General features: G+C 52.2%; 1 protein-coding gene across 1 annotated transcript in view; it reads left to right on the top strand.

Moving 5' to 3' along the window:
- Positions 1–17,985, top strand: part of Cuedc1 (CUE domain containing 1) — an 80,293-nt gene extending 62,308 nt beyond the window's left edge. The window contains exons 3-11 of the mRNA XM_076869350.1: positions 3,439–3,566; positions 7,674–7,800; positions 8,365–8,551; positions 9,764–9,847; positions 11,860–11,931; positions 12,853–12,946; positions 13,797–13,855; positions 14,633–14,703; positions 16,261–17,985. Of these exons, the coding sequence (XP_076725465.1) occupies positions 3,439–3,566; positions 7,674–7,800; positions 8,365–8,551; positions 9,764–9,847; positions 11,860–11,931; positions 12,853–12,946; positions 13,797–13,855; positions 14,633–14,700 (819 nt within the window). The 3' untranslated portion in view covers positions 14,701–14,703; positions 16,261–17,985. The remainder of the gene's footprint in view (positions 1–3,438; positions 3,567–7,673; positions 7,801–8,364; positions 8,552–9,763; positions 9,848–11,859; positions 11,932–12,852; positions 12,947–13,796; positions 13,856–14,632; positions 14,704–16,260) is intronic.
- The last annotated feature ends 3,268 nt before the right edge of the window (positions 17,986–21,253 follow it).

The following is a 21,253-nucleotide window of genomic DNA, read 5'->3' as shown; positions in this document are numbered from 1 at the left end:
AAGGCACGCAGTCTGTGAGTGAGAGGGTCACTGCTGCAGGGGCATGGGGGGGGGGGACATGTAAGATGGGACTTAACTCCACTCTTTATTGAGTCTGAATCTGTTCCAGGCACCATCCTGGATGCTTTGGGGGTATTTTCTCTTCTAATCCACACACATTTTGTGAGGAGCATTATTACAACCCAGATATGGCCTCAGAGTCCTCAAGAGCCCTGCAGGCACCCGCTCCCATCAAACACCGCCATCCTGCAGGTCATCCTCCTTGCTTCCCCCTTTCTTATTGGGTGCCCCTGAAGTTTCTCTCTCCAGTGGAGGAGAAATTGTGTAGACAGAGATGTTTATTCCCATATCACCTGCAACACCATGGCACACAACAAACACACAGGGAATGTTTGTTGAATGAGCAAACGTTGCTGCTGTCTTCGCCCAGCTTTCTATCATCTCTTTCCCAGGGGAGACCACTCCTTTGATCTGCCTTGATTAGCTACTGGAAAGGAGGTGTGTGTGAGTGTGTGTGTATTCCCACACACATGCGCGCACAGATACAGTTTTTTTCAGTGTAAGCTGGAAAGTTTCCTGCAAACTCTGACCCTTTCTACAGCGCCATTTGTCCTGACAGGCAGGCAGGCAGGATGCTTCCTTCTTGTCCACAGTGCACCGCCCTGGTGAGCCTCTGCATGGCTTCCCCAGCCCCCAAATTGCCTGCACTTTGTGTTCACTTGTTTTCTAAGACCCTTGCCCTTCGGTGGAGCCCCTGCTCAGCACCCCTACCCTTCCTTGGCTCTTTCCCTAGCCCCTACCTTTGGAGCCCTGCTTGGGCCCATCAGCAGGCAGCTCCTGAGCCAGCAGAAAGTGCTGCAGAAAATTTATGAGCAGCAGCTGGAATGACAATAACTGCTGACTGGAAAAAGCCCCCTTTCTGGGGGCTGATGGATGGTGGGCTGGCCCGAGGGGTATCCTTGCCACAGAGAAATATCTCCTGTCAGATAAATGGCCCAGACCCTGCTCCCCAGAGCACCTGGCAGGCATCCATCACCCACAATGACTTAAGCCAGGAGGCCACAGAGCTGAAAGCCCATCACCTTCAGAGCCAGAAGAACAAGCTCCTGTGACTAGTGGGGTTGGAGGAGAGCAGCAGGGGAGCTGGGGAGGCACGGGGAGAGTCCTCTCTGTGGGGCTGGGTATCTGCCTTTCTGGAGCTTGCCGGGCCCACTGTCTCTGGGCTCCACATAGCCCCATTTCCTCTCCAGGAGCCTCTGCAAGGCTGGGCCTGCTGCCCCAGGAAGCTGCACCGTGGAGCTGGAGGGGCTTGGGAGCCTGTGCTCCCTAAGTCTCGGGGGCTGACTGCTGCAGGCCACAGCCAAAGGAAACCCAAGTGGCTTCTTCTGGGAAAAGTCCCCCTGAGCCCTCCTCCTGTCCTCACCTATCTCATGAGACCAGTCTCAGCTAGGATAGTCCAGGCCAAGCCTCAGCCTGGACTGCGCAGAGCAGAGGGGTCTGAGAAATGGGATGTGTGAGCTGAGCATGGCAGCAGCAGGTCCTCTTATGAAGCCATTACCCTGTGCCAGGCATTGGAGATTTGTCAGTGAACAGGAACAGCCCTTGAGTGTTTGTGATCTGTCTCTCTCTCCCTTCTTGTGAAAATCTGGGGTAAGCAAAGCAGTGGCCTGCAGAGCAGCTACACTCTTCTTTTCCTGCAAAAGCATCTGTTTAAATACTTTCTGCCTCAAAAGAAGAAACGCTAGTGCATTCCAGGGTGGAGGCCGCCTTGGGTCAGTCTGGCTGTGTGCGCGCACAGCACTGCAGTGTGTGTGCGTGCTCACATATGCATGCTCGCTGCCAAGGTGTCCCTGTGAGGCTCCGCGTGCAGAACATGGCTGGTCTAGAGCAGAGATGTGCCAGCCAGTGTAGCCCAGCCCAGACCTGCAGAGGCAGAAACAGAGGCCGCTTTAGGGGTGACTTCTGCAAACTCACTTGGAGGTAAATGTGAGGCCTGGCGACTCTGGGCTGATTCACAGCCTCAGAGCCCTTCCCAGTTTCCTTGGTCTTGGAGGAGATGGAAAAAGAGCTAGCAAGAGGAAGAGAGAGGAGCAGGAAGGAGGCTGAGGAGTAGCCAGTTGGGGTGTATGCTGAGGGATCTGCCCCAAATGCCTCTGTGGACTCCGGGGTAAGGTCTGGGTCAGTCTGTGTAACAGAACCCAGCCTTTGCCCACCCCTGGGCCTCTTCCTGCCCTCTTTCTCACTCCTGGATAAAGAGAAGAGTTCAAAGGGAGAGCAGGCATCTGGGCCCTGTCCATCCTGGGAATTCAACCTGAGTGTTCAGATACGGGCTGTGGAGTGCATGATCCAAGTTGAAGACTCGGTTCTAAAAACCATGGGTAGCTTTTGTTATGTCATTTAGTCAACCTGGGCCTCAGTTTCCTCATTTATAAAGTGGGTGTCATAATCTGAGGTTAAGACAACAGATGTGGAAGTACTTTGAGAAGGATGTGAATGATGTTCTCATCAAAGGACACACAGCACATGCACAAGAGTAGGATACAGGGCAGGGCGCGGTGGTGCACACCTGTAATCCCAGGGGCTCGGGAGGCTGAGATAGGAAGATGGATAGTTCCAAGCCAGCCTCAGTAATGGTGAGGCACTAAGCAACTCAGTGAGACCCTGTCTCTAAATAAAATACAAAAAAGGACTGGGGATGTAGCTCAGAGGCAGAGTGCTCCTCAGTTCAATCCCTAGTACCAAAAAAAAGAAGAATTAAGAAGAAGAGGATACAAAGTTCCAGCACGCAGCAGCTCTGTGAAGTCTAGATCAAGAAACATCATCAACTGGGGACGCAGTGGCGCACACCTGTAGTCCCAGAGGCTCGAGAGGCTGAGGCAGGAGGATTGAGTTCAAAGCCAGCCTCAGCAACTTAGCAGGTTGTAAGAACTTGTCTCAAAATTAAAAAAGAAGAAAGAAGAAAGAAAGAAAAAGAGAGAGAGAGAGAGAGAGAAAGGGAAAGAAAGAAAAAGAAAGAAAGAAAGAAAACAAAACAGGCTGTGGCTCAGTGGTTAAGTGCTCCTGGGAGTCCCCTGGTGCCCTTTCCCCTCCTTAGCCACCTCATAGAGTTCATGCTGCTCTAACTTCTGTCCCTGTGTGTGTTTTTCCGGTTCTTGAGCCTGACTTGGATGGCTAGTGCTGCTCTGACCTGGCCTTTGGGTACATGTACTTTCATGTCTGCTGAGAATCCTGGGATAGTAGGGGCAGGGGTAGCCAGGTGTCTGGCTTTAGCAGATAAGGCCAGTTTTCCAAAGAAGTGGTTGGATCAATTCATGCTCCCGCCAGCAATACACAGAGTTCCTTATTAGCAGTCCTCACCCACACTTGGTTTTTGTCTGAATGCCATTTAAATTCAGGGAAGGATTATTAATATTTCTTTCTCTGTTGTCTCTGATTTAGATCTTGGAAAGGACTTTGGAACCTGATAGCTCCGATGAAGAGCCCCCGCCTGTGTACTCCCCGCCGGCCTACCACATGCACATGTTCGACAGGCCTTACCCTCTCGCTCCCCCTACTCCACCTCCTCGGTGAGAATCCATCTTGTCTGAGTGCAGAGGAGCAGGGAAGGGACAGGGCTGGGGTTGTATACTAACACAGTGGGCAGCTTGACTGGACCTCTCAGTATATTAATCCACCAAGGACCGGCATGAAACATTGTAGCTAGATACCAAAGAGAACTTTCCAAGTATAAGGATTGCATAAGCAAACATTTACTTAATTCCTAGTCTAGGCTAGGTAGCATGTCCCCTACTATTTGGGACACAGTGAAGTATGGCTTAACCTCTGCTTTCTGGGAGCTTATTCTCAAGGTACATGCAGAGTAGGAAGGGAGAGCACAATACCTGTTCTTATTAGCTGTGCCTGAACAATAGCACAAGTTCTCCACCACTGGAGACATATTGACACTCCCCTTCTGGAGCCCTTGAAAATATTACTCCCCATCCCCCAATACTGGGGATTGAACTAGGGCATCATGAACGTTAAGCAAGTGCTGCCCTTTTTATTTTAATTTGAGGCAGAGTCTTGCTAAGTTGCCCAGGCTGGCCTCAACTTTTACATCCTCCTGCCTCAGCCTCCCCAGTAGCTGGGGCATGTGCCACCACACCTGGCTCATGGAAACATTACTAATTAATTTCTACGTACTTTCCTGCTGAGTCAAGACAGAACCTTAGCATCCTCCTTAACACAGCACCCCCAACTAGTCATCAGTCACCGATAGAATGGCTATTGGTTTGTCATCCCAGGGTAGGGGTGTTGTGGGGATTTTTAAGCAATAGGAGCATGTCTCCTTTTCTCGGACATTTTGATAACTGGAAGTAGAAGAGTAGACTTCGAGGTCCCTAGAGACTTCTTCCAGATTTGAGCCTGTGATTTGGAAGCTTAAAATGAAGCAGGATACCAACAGGGTCCTATGGGTCTAGGACCCTGTTTTTCTGGTTTGTGGTGGGCTTTCTGGAGCCCAGATGTTGTCTCTTGGACCTCAGGCTGCTGTTCCTTAGAATAATGCAGGGGGTGGGAGTGGGGGAGGAGGAAAGGCGACTTGCCACAGTGGATCTTCCCTTCTGGGGATCTTGGGAACCCCAGACCAGTGGTGGAGAACTTGTGTTATTGTACAGGCACGGCTAATAAGAACAGGTATCGTTCTTTACCTAACTACGTAGAAGGTGGGCATTGTCTTTAACTCCATTTTACAGAGAAGGAAACTGAGCTTCAGAGAGACTTAATAAACTTCCCCAAGACTGAAGGTTGGGATTCAAATTGTTCTATTTGATTTTATTTGGAGGCAGGGCTTCACTAAGTTGCCTAAGCTGGCCTTGAATTTGCAATCCTCCTGTCTCAGCCTCCCCAGTAGCTGGGATTGCAGACCTGTGCCACTGTGCCCTGATCATTTCTTTCTAACTTCAAAGCTACTTACTCTGTACTGCTGTGTGCTGTTGACTCCCTAATGAGAAATCTCTGACTGTAGCTTAGGGAACTGATGGAGTGGTAGGAAGTTATAGGGTGGAGAATAGCTAGTGTTTTGAGTTAGGGATAAGAGCAGAGATGGGGTCTATCACAAGTGATACCCAGAAACTGCAGGCTGTGCTGGGGTGGGAAGTGAGGAGTCAATGGATGGATCTGGGTGGGTCTGTCCCTTTACCCCCATAAGAGAGCAGAGTCCAGGGGAGCCACGGACACAGGGTGGGAAGGCTGCCTAAAAGAACTGCAATTCAAGCTATGACCTGAGGCCACTCACTTTGGCCCTAGCCTGATGAAAAAGAAAACAGCTCAGGCTTGCAAGCAGGGAAGAGGGATGTAGGGAACGCCTGGAAGTGTCACATGGCTGGATGAGCCTGCAGAGGCCAGCCAGCAGATCTCAGGGGCCCCCTGGCCTTCTAAGGAGCTTTCATCTTACCTGCAGCTGTGGGGGAACCCCTGAAAGGGTCTCAGCTGAAGAGTGGTGTGTGGTCCCTTTTTGTGTCTTAGGAACCTCCCCCTGGCTGCTGAGGGAGATCAGACTTTCAGGGGCAAATGGTCTGGCTCCCTTCTGCCACCTTGTCACTGGGTACCTAAGAGCCTGTGGATGGGGTGGAGTTTGGGAGCTTGAATATTGCTTTGCTGGACCCAGAGAGGCAGGGCCATCCAGGGAAGCATGCTTGGAATGCCCAGAGCCCTGCACCCTGGTTTTGCCTGGACAACCTCTCTGCCCTGGCATAGGCACTGTGCACCTCAGTGTACAGCTTCATCCAAAACCCTGCCAGGGAGACCGGTCTTGGCAATCCTTCTCAGCCAGGTTTGACTTTCTGTGACTTAACCTGGAATGTGTATGTGGGGGGTGTCTAGTTTTGGGGACTAGAGGTTCAGCACCAGGAGATCTTCCCCAGCCTCAGTCTCCTTCCCCTCCCCCCCAGCCTGTCCTTCCCTCCATCTGACTGCAAGTCTCTGGAGCCCAGGGGACCCCACCACACAGGCTGCTGCCTGTTGTTTTTCCTCTGAAATTACAGCCTTGGAAGTTATTCATTTGCCTCTCAGCTCATTTCTGACATTCCTTTCTGACCACAGTGGCGTTGCCTGGGCTGCCCATGCCCCCACCTCCCCAACCCAGCAGTTATGGGCTGACCTCATCTCTGCTAGGGCCAGGGCCAGTAGGGGGCTGGTCTGTCCTTCCTCCAGGACCCCAACAAGGAAAACAATGCAGGGGTCCTCCACCTTGACCACGCCCCCCGCCCCATTTGGGTATCTTAGTAACAAAGGGCTGGGGGAGGGGAGTCCAGATAGAACTCTGGGCTTTCCCCCTGCAGCTTTCCTGGATGACTTGGAGGTGTGGTTGAGTTGGGGGTGTCCCAGATGAAGATCCTGAGACCCAAGGAAGGGGAATGACCCTGGAGAGGATTTCTGTCCGCTGTGGCTGGAGGTGGCCTTCCAGGCCCGGCGAGAGGGGGCAGCCTCTGCCGGGGGTAGACGGTGGTGGAGTGATGTAGAAGGAATCCTGGCCTAGCAAGGGGAGTCCCGGTTGTGATGCAGGTTCCTCCCTGAGGCTTGCCTCGCCGCCGCCGGTGCAGCGAGAGGGTGGACGGCGCTCACGGTTCCCTTGGCTCCCGGCTGAGCGCACCGAGCTCGCACCGAGCACTTAGCAGCTGGTTATCCGTCTGCTGCCGCCCCCGCCCTCCCCTGCCCCCGCCGGCCACCCGCCCAAAATAGAAAAGGAAAGGAAGTTATTTCCACCGTCAGCTGCAGCCCGGAAAAGCTCCCCTCCAGTGAGGGGGCGGGCGGGATTCCTGGAGCTGGAGGCCAAATCAAAGCCAGGCCCCAGCCCCAGCCAGCGAGCGAGCCCTTCGCAGTGTGTCATTTCCCTGATTCAGCAGAACACGTGTTCTGCGGTTGCCACGCTGCAGGCTGCCGAAGAGCTGTGGGGAGCTCCTGGCCCGGCTCCAGGCTGCCCTCAGGCATGGGCGTCAGAGCAGGAGGGGTGGGGGTCAGGGAGGCCGCTGGCCTCGTCTCTCTTCCTCTCATGCCCCCTGCCTCTCAGCTGGCCTCTGCCCTGGCACAGACCTCCTGCCACACACCTTGCTTAGGAATAGTGGCCCCTGAGCGTCCCTGGGAACAAGAATCTTCCACTGGCATCTCCAACTTCTCAGTAAGTTGTTCAAGACCAAGCTCATGAGTTTTGACCACCCTGCTGGCTTGTGGCTGAGGCAGAATGGGAGCTCAGATCTGCTTCCCCCCGCCCCTGGGGGTTCTGGAGTCTCCCCTCCCCAACAAACCAAGGAGCAGGCAAGCCGGGCTGACGGTGCCTTTTGCATCTATTCATTTGGACCATACCTGTTACCCAGCGGCCATGAGCTGGCACTGTGTTAGATGCTAGGGATAGAAGCACAGAAGGGTAGAACTGCTGCCTCTCTAGGAGCCATTCACAAATGGCGCACCTGTTGCACACAATATCTGCATTAGGACTGTGAGGTCACTGAGTGATTGGAGAGCAACGACTGCCAGCCACAACCTGGGAATCAGTTGAGGCTACTGATGAGAGAAAGAGTACCAGCTTTGTTCGGAGGCAGTGGAAGGTGCTGGAATCTCTGAGTAGGATCCCACCTGCTTGAGGATCTGTTATGCTGTCGCTGGGCCTCACTGCTCCCTCACCTCCCATTCTCCAGGATCGATGTACTCTGCTCTGGACCCTCCGCAAGCCAGAGGCGCTATCGGAACTGGAACCCGCCATTGCTGGGCAACCTCCCTGATGACTTTCTCCGCATCTTGCCCCAGCAGCTGGATAGCATACAGGTAATGATCTGTCCCCACCCCTCCATACCCCCCCCACCCCCCGCCTGTCCAGCAACTTTCTTTGCCCACACAATTTGTGTCGGCCAGTTTTGCTTCCTGGTTTTTAAGACCAGGCTGAGCTATTTCTGTTGCCCTGGGTTTGTAGGAAAAGGACTCTGGACCAAAAGCCTCACTTCCTATCTGGGCCAGGAGGTTTCCTGTTTGACCCAGGGAGGGAGACAGCTTGTGAGGCTTTCTGGCTATGTCCCAAGGTGCCCCTGTGGTGGGTGGGTCTCACCCTGAGGCAGAGGGTGCAGAAGAGGTTTGAGTTGGAGAGTTCCTGGGTGGGCTGTTGAACAGCAGATCCTTTTCAGGACTACTCAGGTTGTGGATGAAGGAACGAGGTGGTCCAAGGTCAGGAGGAAAAGTCATTTTTAAACCATTCTGCTTCCACAGCAGAGAGGGCTCTGACCTGTTCCTGTGGATTTTGACTGACCATTAGGTCCCGTTGGGAGGTGTGGGGCTGGAGGATCCTGGGAAAGGACATGTGTCAGTGGGCATTCAGCATGTTCGCCCTCTCCTCAGGGCAACCCCGGGGGCTCCAAACCTGTGAGTGGAGAGGGAGGCCCTCCCTCCGTGGCCGGGCCTGGGGCCCAGGACAGCCGCTGGAAGCAGTACCTGGAAGACGAGAGGATTGCGCTCTTCCTGCAGAATGAGGAGTTCATGAAGGAGCTGCAGCGCAACCGTGACTTCCTCCTCGCCCTGGAGAGAGGTGGGCACCGAAGGCTTTAGCCTTGGGGCTCAGGAAGGGCTGGGATGGAGACCAAGGTGCCAGGTGCTTTCTGTGCTGATGAGGCACAGCCTTCCTCATGTTATCGTGGGGGAGGCCGGAATTCTGCCTACAGAGGCCTGGGGAACCTTGGGACTCAGAGGAGAAGGGTGTGCCCACGTAGGCCTCTCCCTCCCCTTGCACATCCGCTCTGTGTTCAGCAGCAGGGGCGAGAGCACTGCCTTTCTCACCAAGCCCCAGCCACAGGGCAGACATGAGGGGTCTGGAGCCCCAGGGACAGAGTGACTGGTTCCATGGGTGCCAGAGTAGGAGGCTCTCTGAGCGAAGGACATTAGTTAGCACATTAGGGTATTTGGGTGGGCTGCCCTGCTCCCCAGCCTGGCTGCCTTATCCTTTAGGACAGCATGGTGTTTAGGGTGACATATAAAGAAAGGGCTGTGGAAGTAGTCTTGTGAGGGTCACAGTGTGGGAGTGTATGTTTGTGTGTGTGACTGACCCATGTCGGTGAAGGAGGAGCAAGTTGTGCCGTGAGAACACCGGTTCTGAGGGCTGGCCCTTGTTCCTCAACCAAGCTGGTGGAGGCCTCCGGGCCTTTTCTTTCATATTAGGAGCACTGGACTCTACCATCTCAAGGACCTTTGAATTCTGACATTGTAACGTTCCAAATGGTTGTCTGACCATGGTTTCTGTTATTGCTGGTTCTTTTTTTTTTTTTTTTCCTTTTTGTTGTACTGAACCCAGGGATGCTCTACCACTGAGCTACCCCCTCAGTCCTTTTATTTTATTTTGAGACAGGGTCTCACTAAGTTGCTGGCAACTTGTAATTCTCCTGCTTTAGCCTCCCAATTAGCTGGGATGATAGGTGTGTGCCACCACACCTGGCTTATCACTGGTTCTTTTTTTATATATATATTTGTAGGTGTTGATGGACTTTTATTTTATTCATTTATTTTTATGTGGTGCTGAGACTCAAACCCAGTGCCTCACACATGCCAGGCAAGTGCTCTACCACTGAGCTACAGCCCCAGCCCATTATCACTGGTTCTTTAAGAGTGGGAACATACTGTGTGCTTGTGTATTTGTGTTCTTGTGTGCACTTGTGTGTGATTTGGGGGGTTCAGCCTCTGTCACCTCCAGCATGCCTTGGAGAGCCCAGGAGCTAACTGCCCTGACAGGAACGTGGTCCTTTTCCAGATCGATTGAAATATGAGTCCCAGAAATCCAAATCCAGCAGCGTGGCTGTCGGAAACGACTTTGGCTTTCCCTCTTCAGTCCCAGGTAACCTTGCCTTCCTGAGAGGGAAGCCTGGACGGGGTGTGTGTGTGGGGGGGACTTACACCCCAACTTTGCCTTAGATATTTGGAGTTTGGGAGAGGATGAGGAAATAGACCCAGGGAGGGGCCTGAGGCCCCTCAGCAGGCTGGAGGGGATGAGTCTGGCTGCACCTCCACATGGGCCATGGAGTGAGATGTCCCCTTCACTGAACAGCCCTGGGTCTTTACTAACCCAGGGGCTGTGGGATTGACATGAGTTGTCTGGACTCCCAATTAATTCTTGGAGCGTGTCTTCCAGAGGACATACTACTCCACATAATGTCCCTTGGTAGCAAGTGGGTGTGGGAAAGATTCAAATTTATTCTTTTTTTAAAAAAATATTTATTTTTTAGTTGTAGTTGGACACAATACCTTTATTTTATTTATTTTTTTATGTGATGCTGAGGATCAAACACAGGTCCTCGCGTGTGCTAGGTGAGCACTCTACTGCTGAGCCACAATCCCAGGCCCCCCTCCCCCCGCCCCATTCAGCCTTATTCTAAGGCTTGGTATCTGTCCTGGAGGAGCTTATGGTCTTGTAAGGAGGTATGTCCAAAAGATAGGTGGAGCAAACCAGTAAGGCTGAGGACATATTATTGATTATAGCAAATGCACGCCAAGAAGGAGGACAAGGTTAACCTGGGAAGGGTTCATTCATTCATTTAATAAGTATTTGGGGAATATCTGCCATGGGCTAGGCTCTGCCCTTGGTGTTGAAGGAAGAAAATTTTGAGTTTGGAGTATAAGGTGGTGAGAAGTAGGAATTGCCTCAAAGAGGGCCAGGCCCTACTGCTCAGGAGGCCTGATGCTGAGGGGGACAAGGGCCTGGGCAGCAGTGATACCGGGATCCACAGACTAGAGGGTTGAGCTGGAGCTAGGAAGGTGGGCTGAGGCCCAGGTGCCCTGCCTTCACACCCAACAGCTAGATGCTGTGCCTGTGAACACAGTGGCCCCTAGTCAGTCACTACCCCCGCTCTACACACATCCACAAATTGCCTGCCTCACAGAAAGCCTCAGCAGCTTTTGCCTGAACAGACCTTCCATGGCACAGTAGAGTGGGGAGTGCAGGAATGGGGTGGGGGTGGGGCTCAGCTGATCCCAGCTTGGAGAGAGAAAATCCCACGGAACTGATTCATAAGCAACAGTCTAGGAGCTTAGGCCCCACCAGATGCGCATCTGGGAGTTTTCACGGAGCCTCTTGTCCTTGATCCCGAATTAACTAGAGAAACCAGAGCTGCTGAGATGGATCAGAATGACTCAAAGGGGACTTAGCAGGCAAGGTGACTTGGGATTAGCCAGGTTGCAGGATGGAGAACAGTGGCCTTAGAAGGGCTGTAGGAGACCCAAGTGGTACCCGAGAGAGTGGGCATCTCTGAGGGGTAGCTGAGTTCCGACCTTGGCCAAACCCTATTCACATTCCTGCTTAGTGCCTGGGAGGGAGTCCTGGAGAGGCTGACCCTGGAAGGACAAAGGAAATCTCCCCAGGCACTCTGGGCTGTGCTCTTCCTCCTTTGACTCATACCCAAGTCAGGATTCAGGCAGCCCCCCAGTTAGCTGGTGAATGTGTGCAATGGCAGCCCAGTTTGCAATGCCGGGTGACCCCCATAGTGTAAACATCCCCCACTGCTCATTTCAAACTTCCAACATGACTTCACAGTGTGGAATTTGTCAGAGAAGTGGATAGTCAGGACCCTGTTTCATCTGGCTCTCCATACATACAGCAGACATAAGAGTACCCCCATTTTCATAGAGGAGAAAAACATGGCTTACAAGGAGAAAGGAGAACCCCCCAAATCCTCCTTGCTTTAAACTCCCTCCTGGTTAAGGAAGAAACCTGCATCATTGCTAAAGTGGAACGATAGGGCTGCAACAGCCCTGACCCACCTCGGCAGGGCCTTGGTAGCAGCTTGCTCTCCCTCTCCAGTGGGACCTGAGAAACCCAAGGGGCCCATCCCTCAGCATGTCTCCTCCTTCCAGGAACCAGTGATGCCAACCCTGGTGTGTCTGAAGATGCCTTATTCAGGGACAAGTTGAAACACATGGGAAAATGTGAGTCTAGCCCACGTCCCCTCCCATCTCCAGCTCTTTGGAGGCAGGCCCTGTGACCTAATGGGAGGGAAGGAGCCCCCACCAGAATTTTTAGTGCTGCTGACTCTTGGTGAACTGAAGTGACACTTTAATCGCAGCCTGGCTCTCTCAACCTTCCTACCTCACTTCCCTCTACAGCTGAGTCTAGAGACAAATTAAGTTTAAATCCTCTTGAGCCAGCTGTCTGCAGAAAAATAATGTGCTACGCATCCCCTCACCCCGTGTCACTGTTCACATTCTCTGTGGCTTGCGGCCACTTGGCTGGGTCTGATGCGGGGGGGGGGGGGGGGGGGGGGGCAGGGCACGGGAGGCCCTTCCTAAGCCCACTTTCTGTGGCAGTGGGAGGCCTTCAGACCTTGTTCCACAAAGTCCTGCCAATCTTGAATGTCCCCGTGTCCCTCACCTCCCCACCATACAGACCCACATCCAGTGTGAATGAAGATTCTTTCAGGCTCTATTTCAAGGAAAATCTCGGATTAGTCATGGAAATTCCAGGACCGACTCTGGCGATGGCTAGGGGAGGGTGGAAAGGCAGGCGCAGGGGCCGCGGGCAGAAAAGAAAGCCAAGATGCCTGGGTGTCTGTCAAAGCCAGGGAAGGAATACCCTGATCTTGGACTGCTGGCTGGCCCGGGCCTGTTTCTTGGTGGCCTGTGCTGCCCCTGCAGGCAGACCTGGGATGGCAGCCTTGCTCCTGAGGTGGCATTCCTGTCTGGGATTGTCACCTCCCTCTCTCTAGCTTCCACCCCCTCTCTCCAGCTTCCACCCCGGGGGTGGGGGTGGGGGGGTCCTGGTGTTGCCTGGCCTCCCCCAGGCCTGGGGGGAGACCATATGGTGGTCTGGATGCTAAGAGAAAAAACAGCTCACAGGTCTCTCTGCCCCAGCCACCCGGAGGAAGCTGTTTGAACTGGCCCGGGCCTTCTCCGAGAAGACCAAAATGAGGAAGTCCAAGAGGAAGCACTTGCCGAAGCATCCATCGTATCCTTCCAGTCTGGCTCTGGGTGGTGTGGTGGATGCCAGAGGCCCTGATTGAGACCCCAGCTGGACTCCCCCAGGCTCTGCCCTCCCCAGGAGTGGGCCCTGGCTTTGTAGCCTCCCTTTAGCTCTGGGAGCCAGGCCACTAGCTGGCTGCCCATCACTTGGAACACCGGGGGCCAGACGTGGGGAGTGGGGGAGTGGCTTTGGGCATCCCTCTGTGGAAACTTCTCCTTGGGAGAAAAATTGAATCACTGAGTTCATTTGAAATGAGCAAACCTTTTCCTAATTTCTCTAGTTGAACTGGTCCACGGTCCTCCTGTCTCCTCATCTTAGTTGCCTTCTCACTTTTGGTTCCTTGAGTAGAAATTAAGTAATTCAAGCCAGGCATGATGGCACATGCCCGCAATCCCAATGAATCGGGAAGCTGAGTCAGGAGGATCACAAGTTCAAGCTCAGTCTGGGCAACTTAACATAGACCTTGTCTAAAAGGAGCAGGGAGGTGGCACAGTGGTAAAGTGTCCCTGGGTTCAATCCCTAATACTACGGGAAAAGAAAAATTTTTTCCACATTTTTACCTAAACTCCCATCCTTTCTTGTGAAACAGGGCCCAGGATATTAAAAGCTAAACAGCAAAAGGGGAGCAGAGAGAAAGTTGCTCTCCTGTTCCTAGAGATGAGAACAAAATGAGAGGGTTGGGGCTTGGTTGCTCAGCTGACCCCAAGAAAGGAACTAGCAGTATTGGGGTGTTGTGGGGTAGGAAAGATAGGTATAAGCCTCTGGGGTTTGGGGATGGGATGGGGTGTGGCAGTACTTGTCATCTCTGGGACTGTGTTCCTGAACAGCTGGACAGGCTGGGGGCTGCTGCATCAACAGCTAATCTTCTGGAAGACGTGGAGGGCCATGCTTGTGGTGAGGCAGGGAGGGGACCCTTAAGCTCTGTCTTGCCTGTGCTGGGTAACCCTACAAGAGGAGCCTGGGTGTTCCATGTCAGGGAGGGGGCACCCAACCAGGGGACAGATACATCAAAAGTTGGTGGGCAGGTGATCCAAAGAAGGGTGGTGCACAATGCCTGCCCCTTGTTACAGTCCCTGACAGGGGATCCAGCCTCTCTTCCACCTGTCTCTACCTATAGCACAAAGCACCAGGCACTGGAATATTCTGGGCAGTATTTCCAGAGTGTGAGGGAACAGACAGCACTGCCCACATGAAGAACCGAACACTAGGCAGCTTTAGTCTGAGGGCCTACAGACTTTCAGCTTTCACTAAATCCCTTCCAAATGCAACAGGGGTCAGAAGTCCCTGCCTCAGACCCTACCAGGCTGCACATAGCTGAACCCCATGCCATTGGGCCTTGTTAGGGTCAGGAAAACTCCAGAAAGAAGGACTAGAGGACCTTGAGGTCATCTAGATAGTCCAACTTCCCCATCCCATTTTATGGATAAGGAAAGTGAGGCCCAAAGAAGAGGAAAGAACTTGTCCAAGGTCTGAGCTCAGTGATGAGTCAGACCAACCCCCGGCTGTCCTGTTGCCTCTTTCATCAGACCCAAGCACTGGCCACCCGGGAATTAGCACATGTCCCATCAGACAGAGGGGGCAGAATGAGTCAGGGTGGCTCTCTTGTGCATCCTGGGGACATCCTGAGTAAGGCTGCAGGGTGGACGATGAGGCAGTCCCTCTGCATTTTAGATGAAGACTTCCAGGGAAAGAGGCAGGAGGTGCCCAAGGTGGAAGAAGCCCTGAGAGAAGGACAGTAAGAGGTAAGTCCTGGAGCCACGGCCGCCTGGTACTGCCCAAAGGCAGAACCCACCATACCCCACACCCCCTGTCTTCCCAGGGGTCCAGAGGTGCTGGGTTCAAGTAGCTGGATAGTGCAGATCCTGGGTCTCTTCCCTCCTGTGGTGGCAGGGGACATGGGCTTCTGCATGCAAACCTGTCCTTTGCATTTCTTTTATTTAGCTCTTTATTCATTTGACAAAAGGTAATCATACCTGCCTTTGACAGATGCTAGAATCAGGAAAACAAAATCAGCTTTTGACCTCGAATAGTTTCTAGCCCAGTTGAGAAGATAGACCAGGACACACGTGGCACACTGAGAAGACAGTTGAAGAAAATCTAGGTGCCACCCCACTCCCCCCTAACTATGTCCAGTCCCCTGCTTGGGTTGGATGATCTGGGGTCTGTGGTGGCTGCCGCCCCTGGTCCCAGACTGTTTTTCCTCCTGTCTCCCTGTGCACCTCTCTGGGAATGAACAGGGAATGCAGACAGACCCCTCCTGCAGGACTTGAGCACATCTGCCCCTCTTTCAGCCCCTCGCCCTGCATCCATTTACTTCTGCCCCCTACACCCTTTCCCCATCCTGTCCTGCATTCTTCTGGTGTGCACACATCTACACTGTGTGCCCACGTCTACACTATGTGCCCACAGTCCTTCCTGAAACCTTCCCTGGGCTCTGGTAACCCTGGGGAGCCCTGGCTCTCTTTCCTCCCTGCCGGGCTTCTGTTGCTCCTCCCTCTCCCTAAATACCCACTTGTTGCTCTGTCCTTGACCCTCTTCAGCCTTCTCCCTCCCCACTCTCTGGCAGCACCACCGTCCTCTTTTACAGCATCAGCAATACTTGTGTGCAGTTGGCTTCAAAATCGGAATCTCCAGCACAGTTACTCCTCCAGATCTGCTCTGTATCCTCAGCTGCACCCTTGATTATCTTTCCAGCCCTGGATGTCAACTCTCTGAAAGCCAGAGTCTCTCCTCCTGACTTGGCCATCCCATTTCTCTTCCCTGTTCCTCCCATCACTGCTCTGCTAGACACATCATCTACTTAGCAGCCCTGGTCTCTTTGCTGCCCCACCTCTCTTCATCCCATCACCAAAAATCCCTTTGGTTCCATTTCTCCCTTGTCTTTGAGTGGATCTTCTGAGCACAGTCGTATGACCTTCTCAGCCTAATGTCTGGGGCCCACCAAATTCTGACCCCAGTCTACATTTCTGCCCCTCCAGGACCCTATGGTCTAGCTCACCCGAGCTACCAGTGTATCACAAAGTGAGTCAGACAGTTTCCTATCTCTGAGCCTTTCCCATACAGCTCTATCCTCCCTGTCCCATATTTCCACCCAATCACTAGCTACAGTTGTGCAATTTCTAGGAATTTGGGTGCGGGAATGACCCCAGGCAGAGTTCCAGGTCGATCCAGAGGCCCTGGAGAAAGAAAGGAGCTGCTGTGTTTGGTTTCTAACCCAGACTCACTCCTCAGGAACTAGAGACCAAGAAAGACCAGGGACTTCTTTGAAAGAGACTTTATCCATCCTTTTTCCCTGCCAGATGCCAGCAGCTCCTCCTTGCCAGAGATGCTCTGACCCGGTGGGGACAGCAAGAGCAACACCGGCACCCAGCTGAAGGGCCCAGCTGCAGCCGGACAGATGGTGCTTGCATACCGAGGCCCAATGGTTCTCCGGCCACAGTCCAGCCCAGCCACTGCCACTTTTCATGGGACTTAGAACTTCGGAGTTGCCATCTGTTATTGGAGGAGGGACCTGGGGCCCCAGCAGCTGGTCACAGACCCTTTTGTGGCCAGGCTTTTCTCTGGGCAATGGGGAATGCAGGAACCAACCTTTCCTTAAAAAAAAAAAAAAAAAATCCCAGCAGGTGGCCTAGGTTGGAGTTTGGGAAAGGGCAGGGTAATCCTACCAGAGGCTCTCTGGCCTACAGTTAGAGCTTCTGCCTCTCTCTCTTCCCCATTTCTCCTGCCAGGCCATGGGCTACCTGGTTTACCCCCATCCCCTGCTCCCTTTGGGCACTCGTGCCCTTTCTTCCCAAGGTCTCCTGCATCCCATCCTTTTCCTGACCCTCTGCACAACTCTTGTACAGAGTTTGGTGTGGGAGAGCCCTGGACAGTCACTCAGGCACCGTCTGAGGAGTGCTAGGTCACCACAAGGAGGACTCTGTCACCGGCCCAGGCCTGGCTCATCAAGCTGCTTCTGTTGAGGGCTGGCAGGGTCGTGTCCCCCCCCCCTTGTCTTCACCCAGCAGGGATGGGGAGGGTGGTTCCCCCCGGAGCTGGAGGACTCTTGGTGGGCAGGGTCTTTAGTTTGGCAGAAGATAAAAGCCAGTCTGGAGTCACACACCACAGTGGTGGCTCCCAGGGACCCTGCCTCCTCAGCTGGACTCTTAGGGTGGGTGGCAGTAGTGGGAGGGGGTGGTCAGGAGTGAACCCCCTTTGACAAAGTGCAGGGATGAAGCTGGCAAAGAGGCTGCCAGCCTGGGTGGGAGCTTATAGGACTGAAGGACTCACGGGGTGCCCTTTGCTAAAGTCCAAAAGGTGACCTAAGAAGGAAACTCCGATTCTACGAATGCTTAACCGGCACCAACCACTGCCAAGGGGAAAGAGGCCGTGAGTCTCTTCGGCCCCTCCCTGGACATGGGAACGCGCTGACCTTTCCGGAGAGCTGGGAAGCCTGGCCTGGCACGAGACTCTTAGAACTTCAGAGTTGCCATCTGTTATTGGAGGAGGGACGCGGGTTTGGAAGTTTGGGAATGAGCTTCGATCTTTGGCTGGGCCCTGGTGGCACCCAGGGGCCGAGAGACAGTGTGTGCAAGGCCAGGGCCTGATAGCTCCTCGTCCTGCCTGCCCCCTACGCGACTCCTGGCGCGGAGCTTCCCTAGCTCCCGAGAACAGCGAGCACCGCGCGCGGAGGGTGACCAAGTTTGGAAGCAGCGCACGGTGCCAGGGGCCCTGGCGTGGGGCCGCCCGCCCTCTATTGGGGAGGAAGAGCAACCCTCCCCAGTCCGCCTGCTGTCAGCGGGATGCCCAGATGGGTCTGACCCTGAGTGGCAGAGGAAGAGGTCTGGGCTGTGACCCTGACCCCTCCCCACGCGGGGGCCAAGTGCACGCAAGGAAGCCGCAACTCGGGGTGTGTGTGTGTGTGTGTGTGTGTGTGTGTGTATGTGTGTGTGTTGCTTTGTTATTTTTTTTCTCCTCCTATGTGTGGGTTTTTTTCTTGGAGCGGTTTCATAGGAATTCCTGTAATAAAGACTTCGTGTTCTCTTGGTGCTCTGATGTGGCCAGCTGCGTGGGCTGGACCCCCCCCCCCCCCTTACCCGCTCTTCTCCCTTGGGGACAGGGGTTGGCCTCTGGGGATCTGTGTCGCGTCTGCAGCCCACCTGCTTCACCTGCCCCCATTAACCCCATTATCTAGGGCCCAAAGGGCTCCAGCACTTTCCCCACAGTGCTTAGGAGGTGACACCTGCTGCCCGCTCTATCCAGCGTTGTAGCCTTCGGGTTTCCCCTGGGAAAGTAAACCGCTTGCTGATAAGTGGCAGAAACACCATGGGGAAAGCTAGTCTGTTGGGAAAGCTCCAGAGGGTCACCTTCCTAAATAGAAAGTTTGTGGATTAACAGAGACGCAGACTGGAGCGCAACCTCAGAATTAAAAAGGAATGCAGAGGCCTTCCAGTTCATGCATCTCTAGCTTATCCCAGGTCCCCAGCTCAGCTGGAATACCTCCCACACAGGGACAGGAAAACTGGTTGCCAAAAGAGGAAGCTGATGCCATTTTCAGACAGGGCAGTTCTCAAGGTTAAAAATGCTTCCTTGTGTTGAACCAAAGGCCTCTTTGTAACTTCCACACACACATCTTATTCCTGAGTTCTGGGTCACCTGGGCCAATGTGGCTCCTCTTTCTCATGATGCCATGTTCCAGGACAAACAACTGTTCCTCCTGCCCTTCCTACAAAGAAGTTCCCCATGAGCATCTGTCTGCACCCCCATCAGACCCATTATGCAAGGTGGGCTTGAATAATGGCATACCTGGGACAACTGGTGGTGCTGCCTGTGTTGTGTCCTAAGCAAAACAAGATTCTCTGACAATCTAATTTTGCACATTGTTTGCTGATTGCCATGGACTAGTGTAATACCCAGAGCATATCCCAGAACCACCTGGAAACTTGTTAGAAATGCCAAATCTCAGTCTAATTCCAGACCTACTGAGTCAGAAATACCAGGGGCCTGGAGCTCAGCCATGATCCTTATGAACACCAAAGCAGATTAGACTGCAGTACTAGGCCAGTCCTAGTACTGGCCACATATAATGCTTTTTAAAAAAATTCCAATGCTCAGTACCCCAGAGCAGTTAAATCAATGACTTGGGATTATTTTAAATTCGTTTTTTAAAATAAATTCCCCCAGGAAATTCAAATCTGAGGACTGAAAGATCAGCCCTTCTGTTAGGTGTTTATATTAGCCCAATTGAGCTTGCCCCAAACAGCTACAGATGTTGAAATAACAATTTAGAAAGCTTAAGTAACTCCTTTACGATTACAGAGCTAGTACTGCATTAGGCCAGAAAAGGAGACCAAGGGCTTGCTTGATTGATCCCAAAGCTGGTAGGGAGTGTGTGTGTTTTGTGGTATTAGGGATTGAACCCAGTAGTGCTCTACCACTGACCTATGCCCCTAACCCTTTTTATTTATTTTTTTTAAATTTAAGTTTTTGTTTTTGCCAGAGCTTGTGTAGCACCTTCTATTCCTCTGTTGCTCAAAGTGTAGCATCATCTGGGAGTGTGTTAATCACTGGTTGTGGTGGTGCATGTCTGTAATCCCAGCTACTCAAAAGGCTGAGACAGAAGGATCACGAATTTAACTGCAGCTTCAGCTAATTTAGTGAGACCTTGTTTCAAAATGGGGGTGGGGAGAGAAAAGAAAGAAAGAAAAAAGAGCTGAGTGTGTAGTGAGTGGTAGAGCACCCCTGGGTTCAATCTCTACCTCAAAAAAACAAAACAAAAAAAAACACTTATTATCAGGCCTTCTCCACATCTGCTGAACCTGCAACTTGGGTGCAGTGTAACGAGTCCTCCTGATGATTCTGATACATGAACAATTCTGAGAACTACAGTTCCACAACTTGGCTACTCATATTTGGTTTGTGGTCCAGCAGCAGCAGTATTACCTGGAAGCTTGTGAGAGACAGAATCTCTGACTCTGACCCAGACCTATTGAACCAGAATGTGCATTTGAACAACTCTTCAGATGAACTTTATGCACAGTACAATCATTTGGATGCACTGGTTGCATTCCCAGAGTTCTTGATCCAATTGATTTGGGATTTAGCCTGAGAATCCAGTTGTAAAATCTCAGGTGATTGAAAAGTTTGAGGACCATATGCCATTTTGCCTGTTACTGTAGATGAGACTGAAGGTGATGGTAACCACACAGATGAAGAGAAGGAAAAAGAGATTACTAGGTTGAAAGGTGTGGATAGGATGCAAGAGTAGAGACAGTCTAGGCCAGATGGCTGCCTATCACCTGCCTTTTGCACCATACATGCATCTGCAATTACTGGGCTCCTGGTAGCCACAAGGTGTTTACCTTCTGCAAAAATGCTGAGCCAAGTTCTCTGCAGTCTGATCCTTTATAGGTTTTGGTGTCCCCAGGGTTCAGCCCCAAGGAGATCAATGGTCTGGAAAATACTATGCCCAGAAGAACTGGCCTGGCTATTACAATGCTGGGGTCTTAACCCTCCCTTGTTTCTCTAGAAGCACCTTACTTGGGAGTATGGGATAGGGATTAGAGAAAAAACAGGAGAATTTGGTGTGAAGAAAAAGGAGGCAGGCAAGGTATGGGATGAAGATAATAACTTAGTGAGAGTTTGTGGCATGCCAATCATCCTTTGGGGGTGCTTCACATGCATTATTATTATTATTTCTTTTACATAATCTCCACAACAATTATATGAAATCAGTATTACCTTTCATACACCTAAGTCAGGCAACTGAGGCTCAGAGATGTTTAAGTCCTGTTCAAGTTCAACATCTATCTTCAGTAAGTTCTAGTACCTGGATTTGAACCCAGGCAGTTGAGTTCCAAAATTGATGTTCAAATACTATGCTATATGTTGTGGGTAAGTAGGGAGCAGGTGATAAGACCCAGAAGCCCAGCATGGATTCAATTTGTGGAGCAGAAAAAGGATCCATCTGCTCAAAAACAGCTCCACAGTGATCTGTGATCCAACAGTGTGCCTGGAACTCCCCCATTAGCATTCTTTATCTGGTTTGAAAAACAGTCTCTTAGCATTTCCACTAAATGGCAAAAATGCTATTGAGAGAGAAGCACATGAACTCCTTATGCCCATTATCACAGCATAGATTAATTTGTTGGATTAACAGGCTGGGCCAGCTGGGGGACGGTGGAAATTTCTGGAGACTGTGGGGATTAAAAGTGGCTGTGTAAATCTACTGCCACCTGGAGGTCACTTTGCAGAAATGGCAGTCACTAGCCAATGAAAGAAAACCATTTTTCCAGAAGGAAGATGTGAGCACCC

Source organism: Callospermophilus lateralis, chromosome 11 (assembly GCF_048772815.1).
Source record: "Callospermophilus lateralis isolate mCalLat2 chromosome 11, mCalLat2.hap1, whole genome shotgun sequence".
NCBI lineage: Eukaryota > Metazoa > Chordata > Mammalia > Rodentia > Sciuridae > Callospermophilus > Callospermophilus lateralis.
Note: the sequence above shows the minus strand (reverse complement) of the source record. Positions and strands in the feature narration are given on the sequence as shown.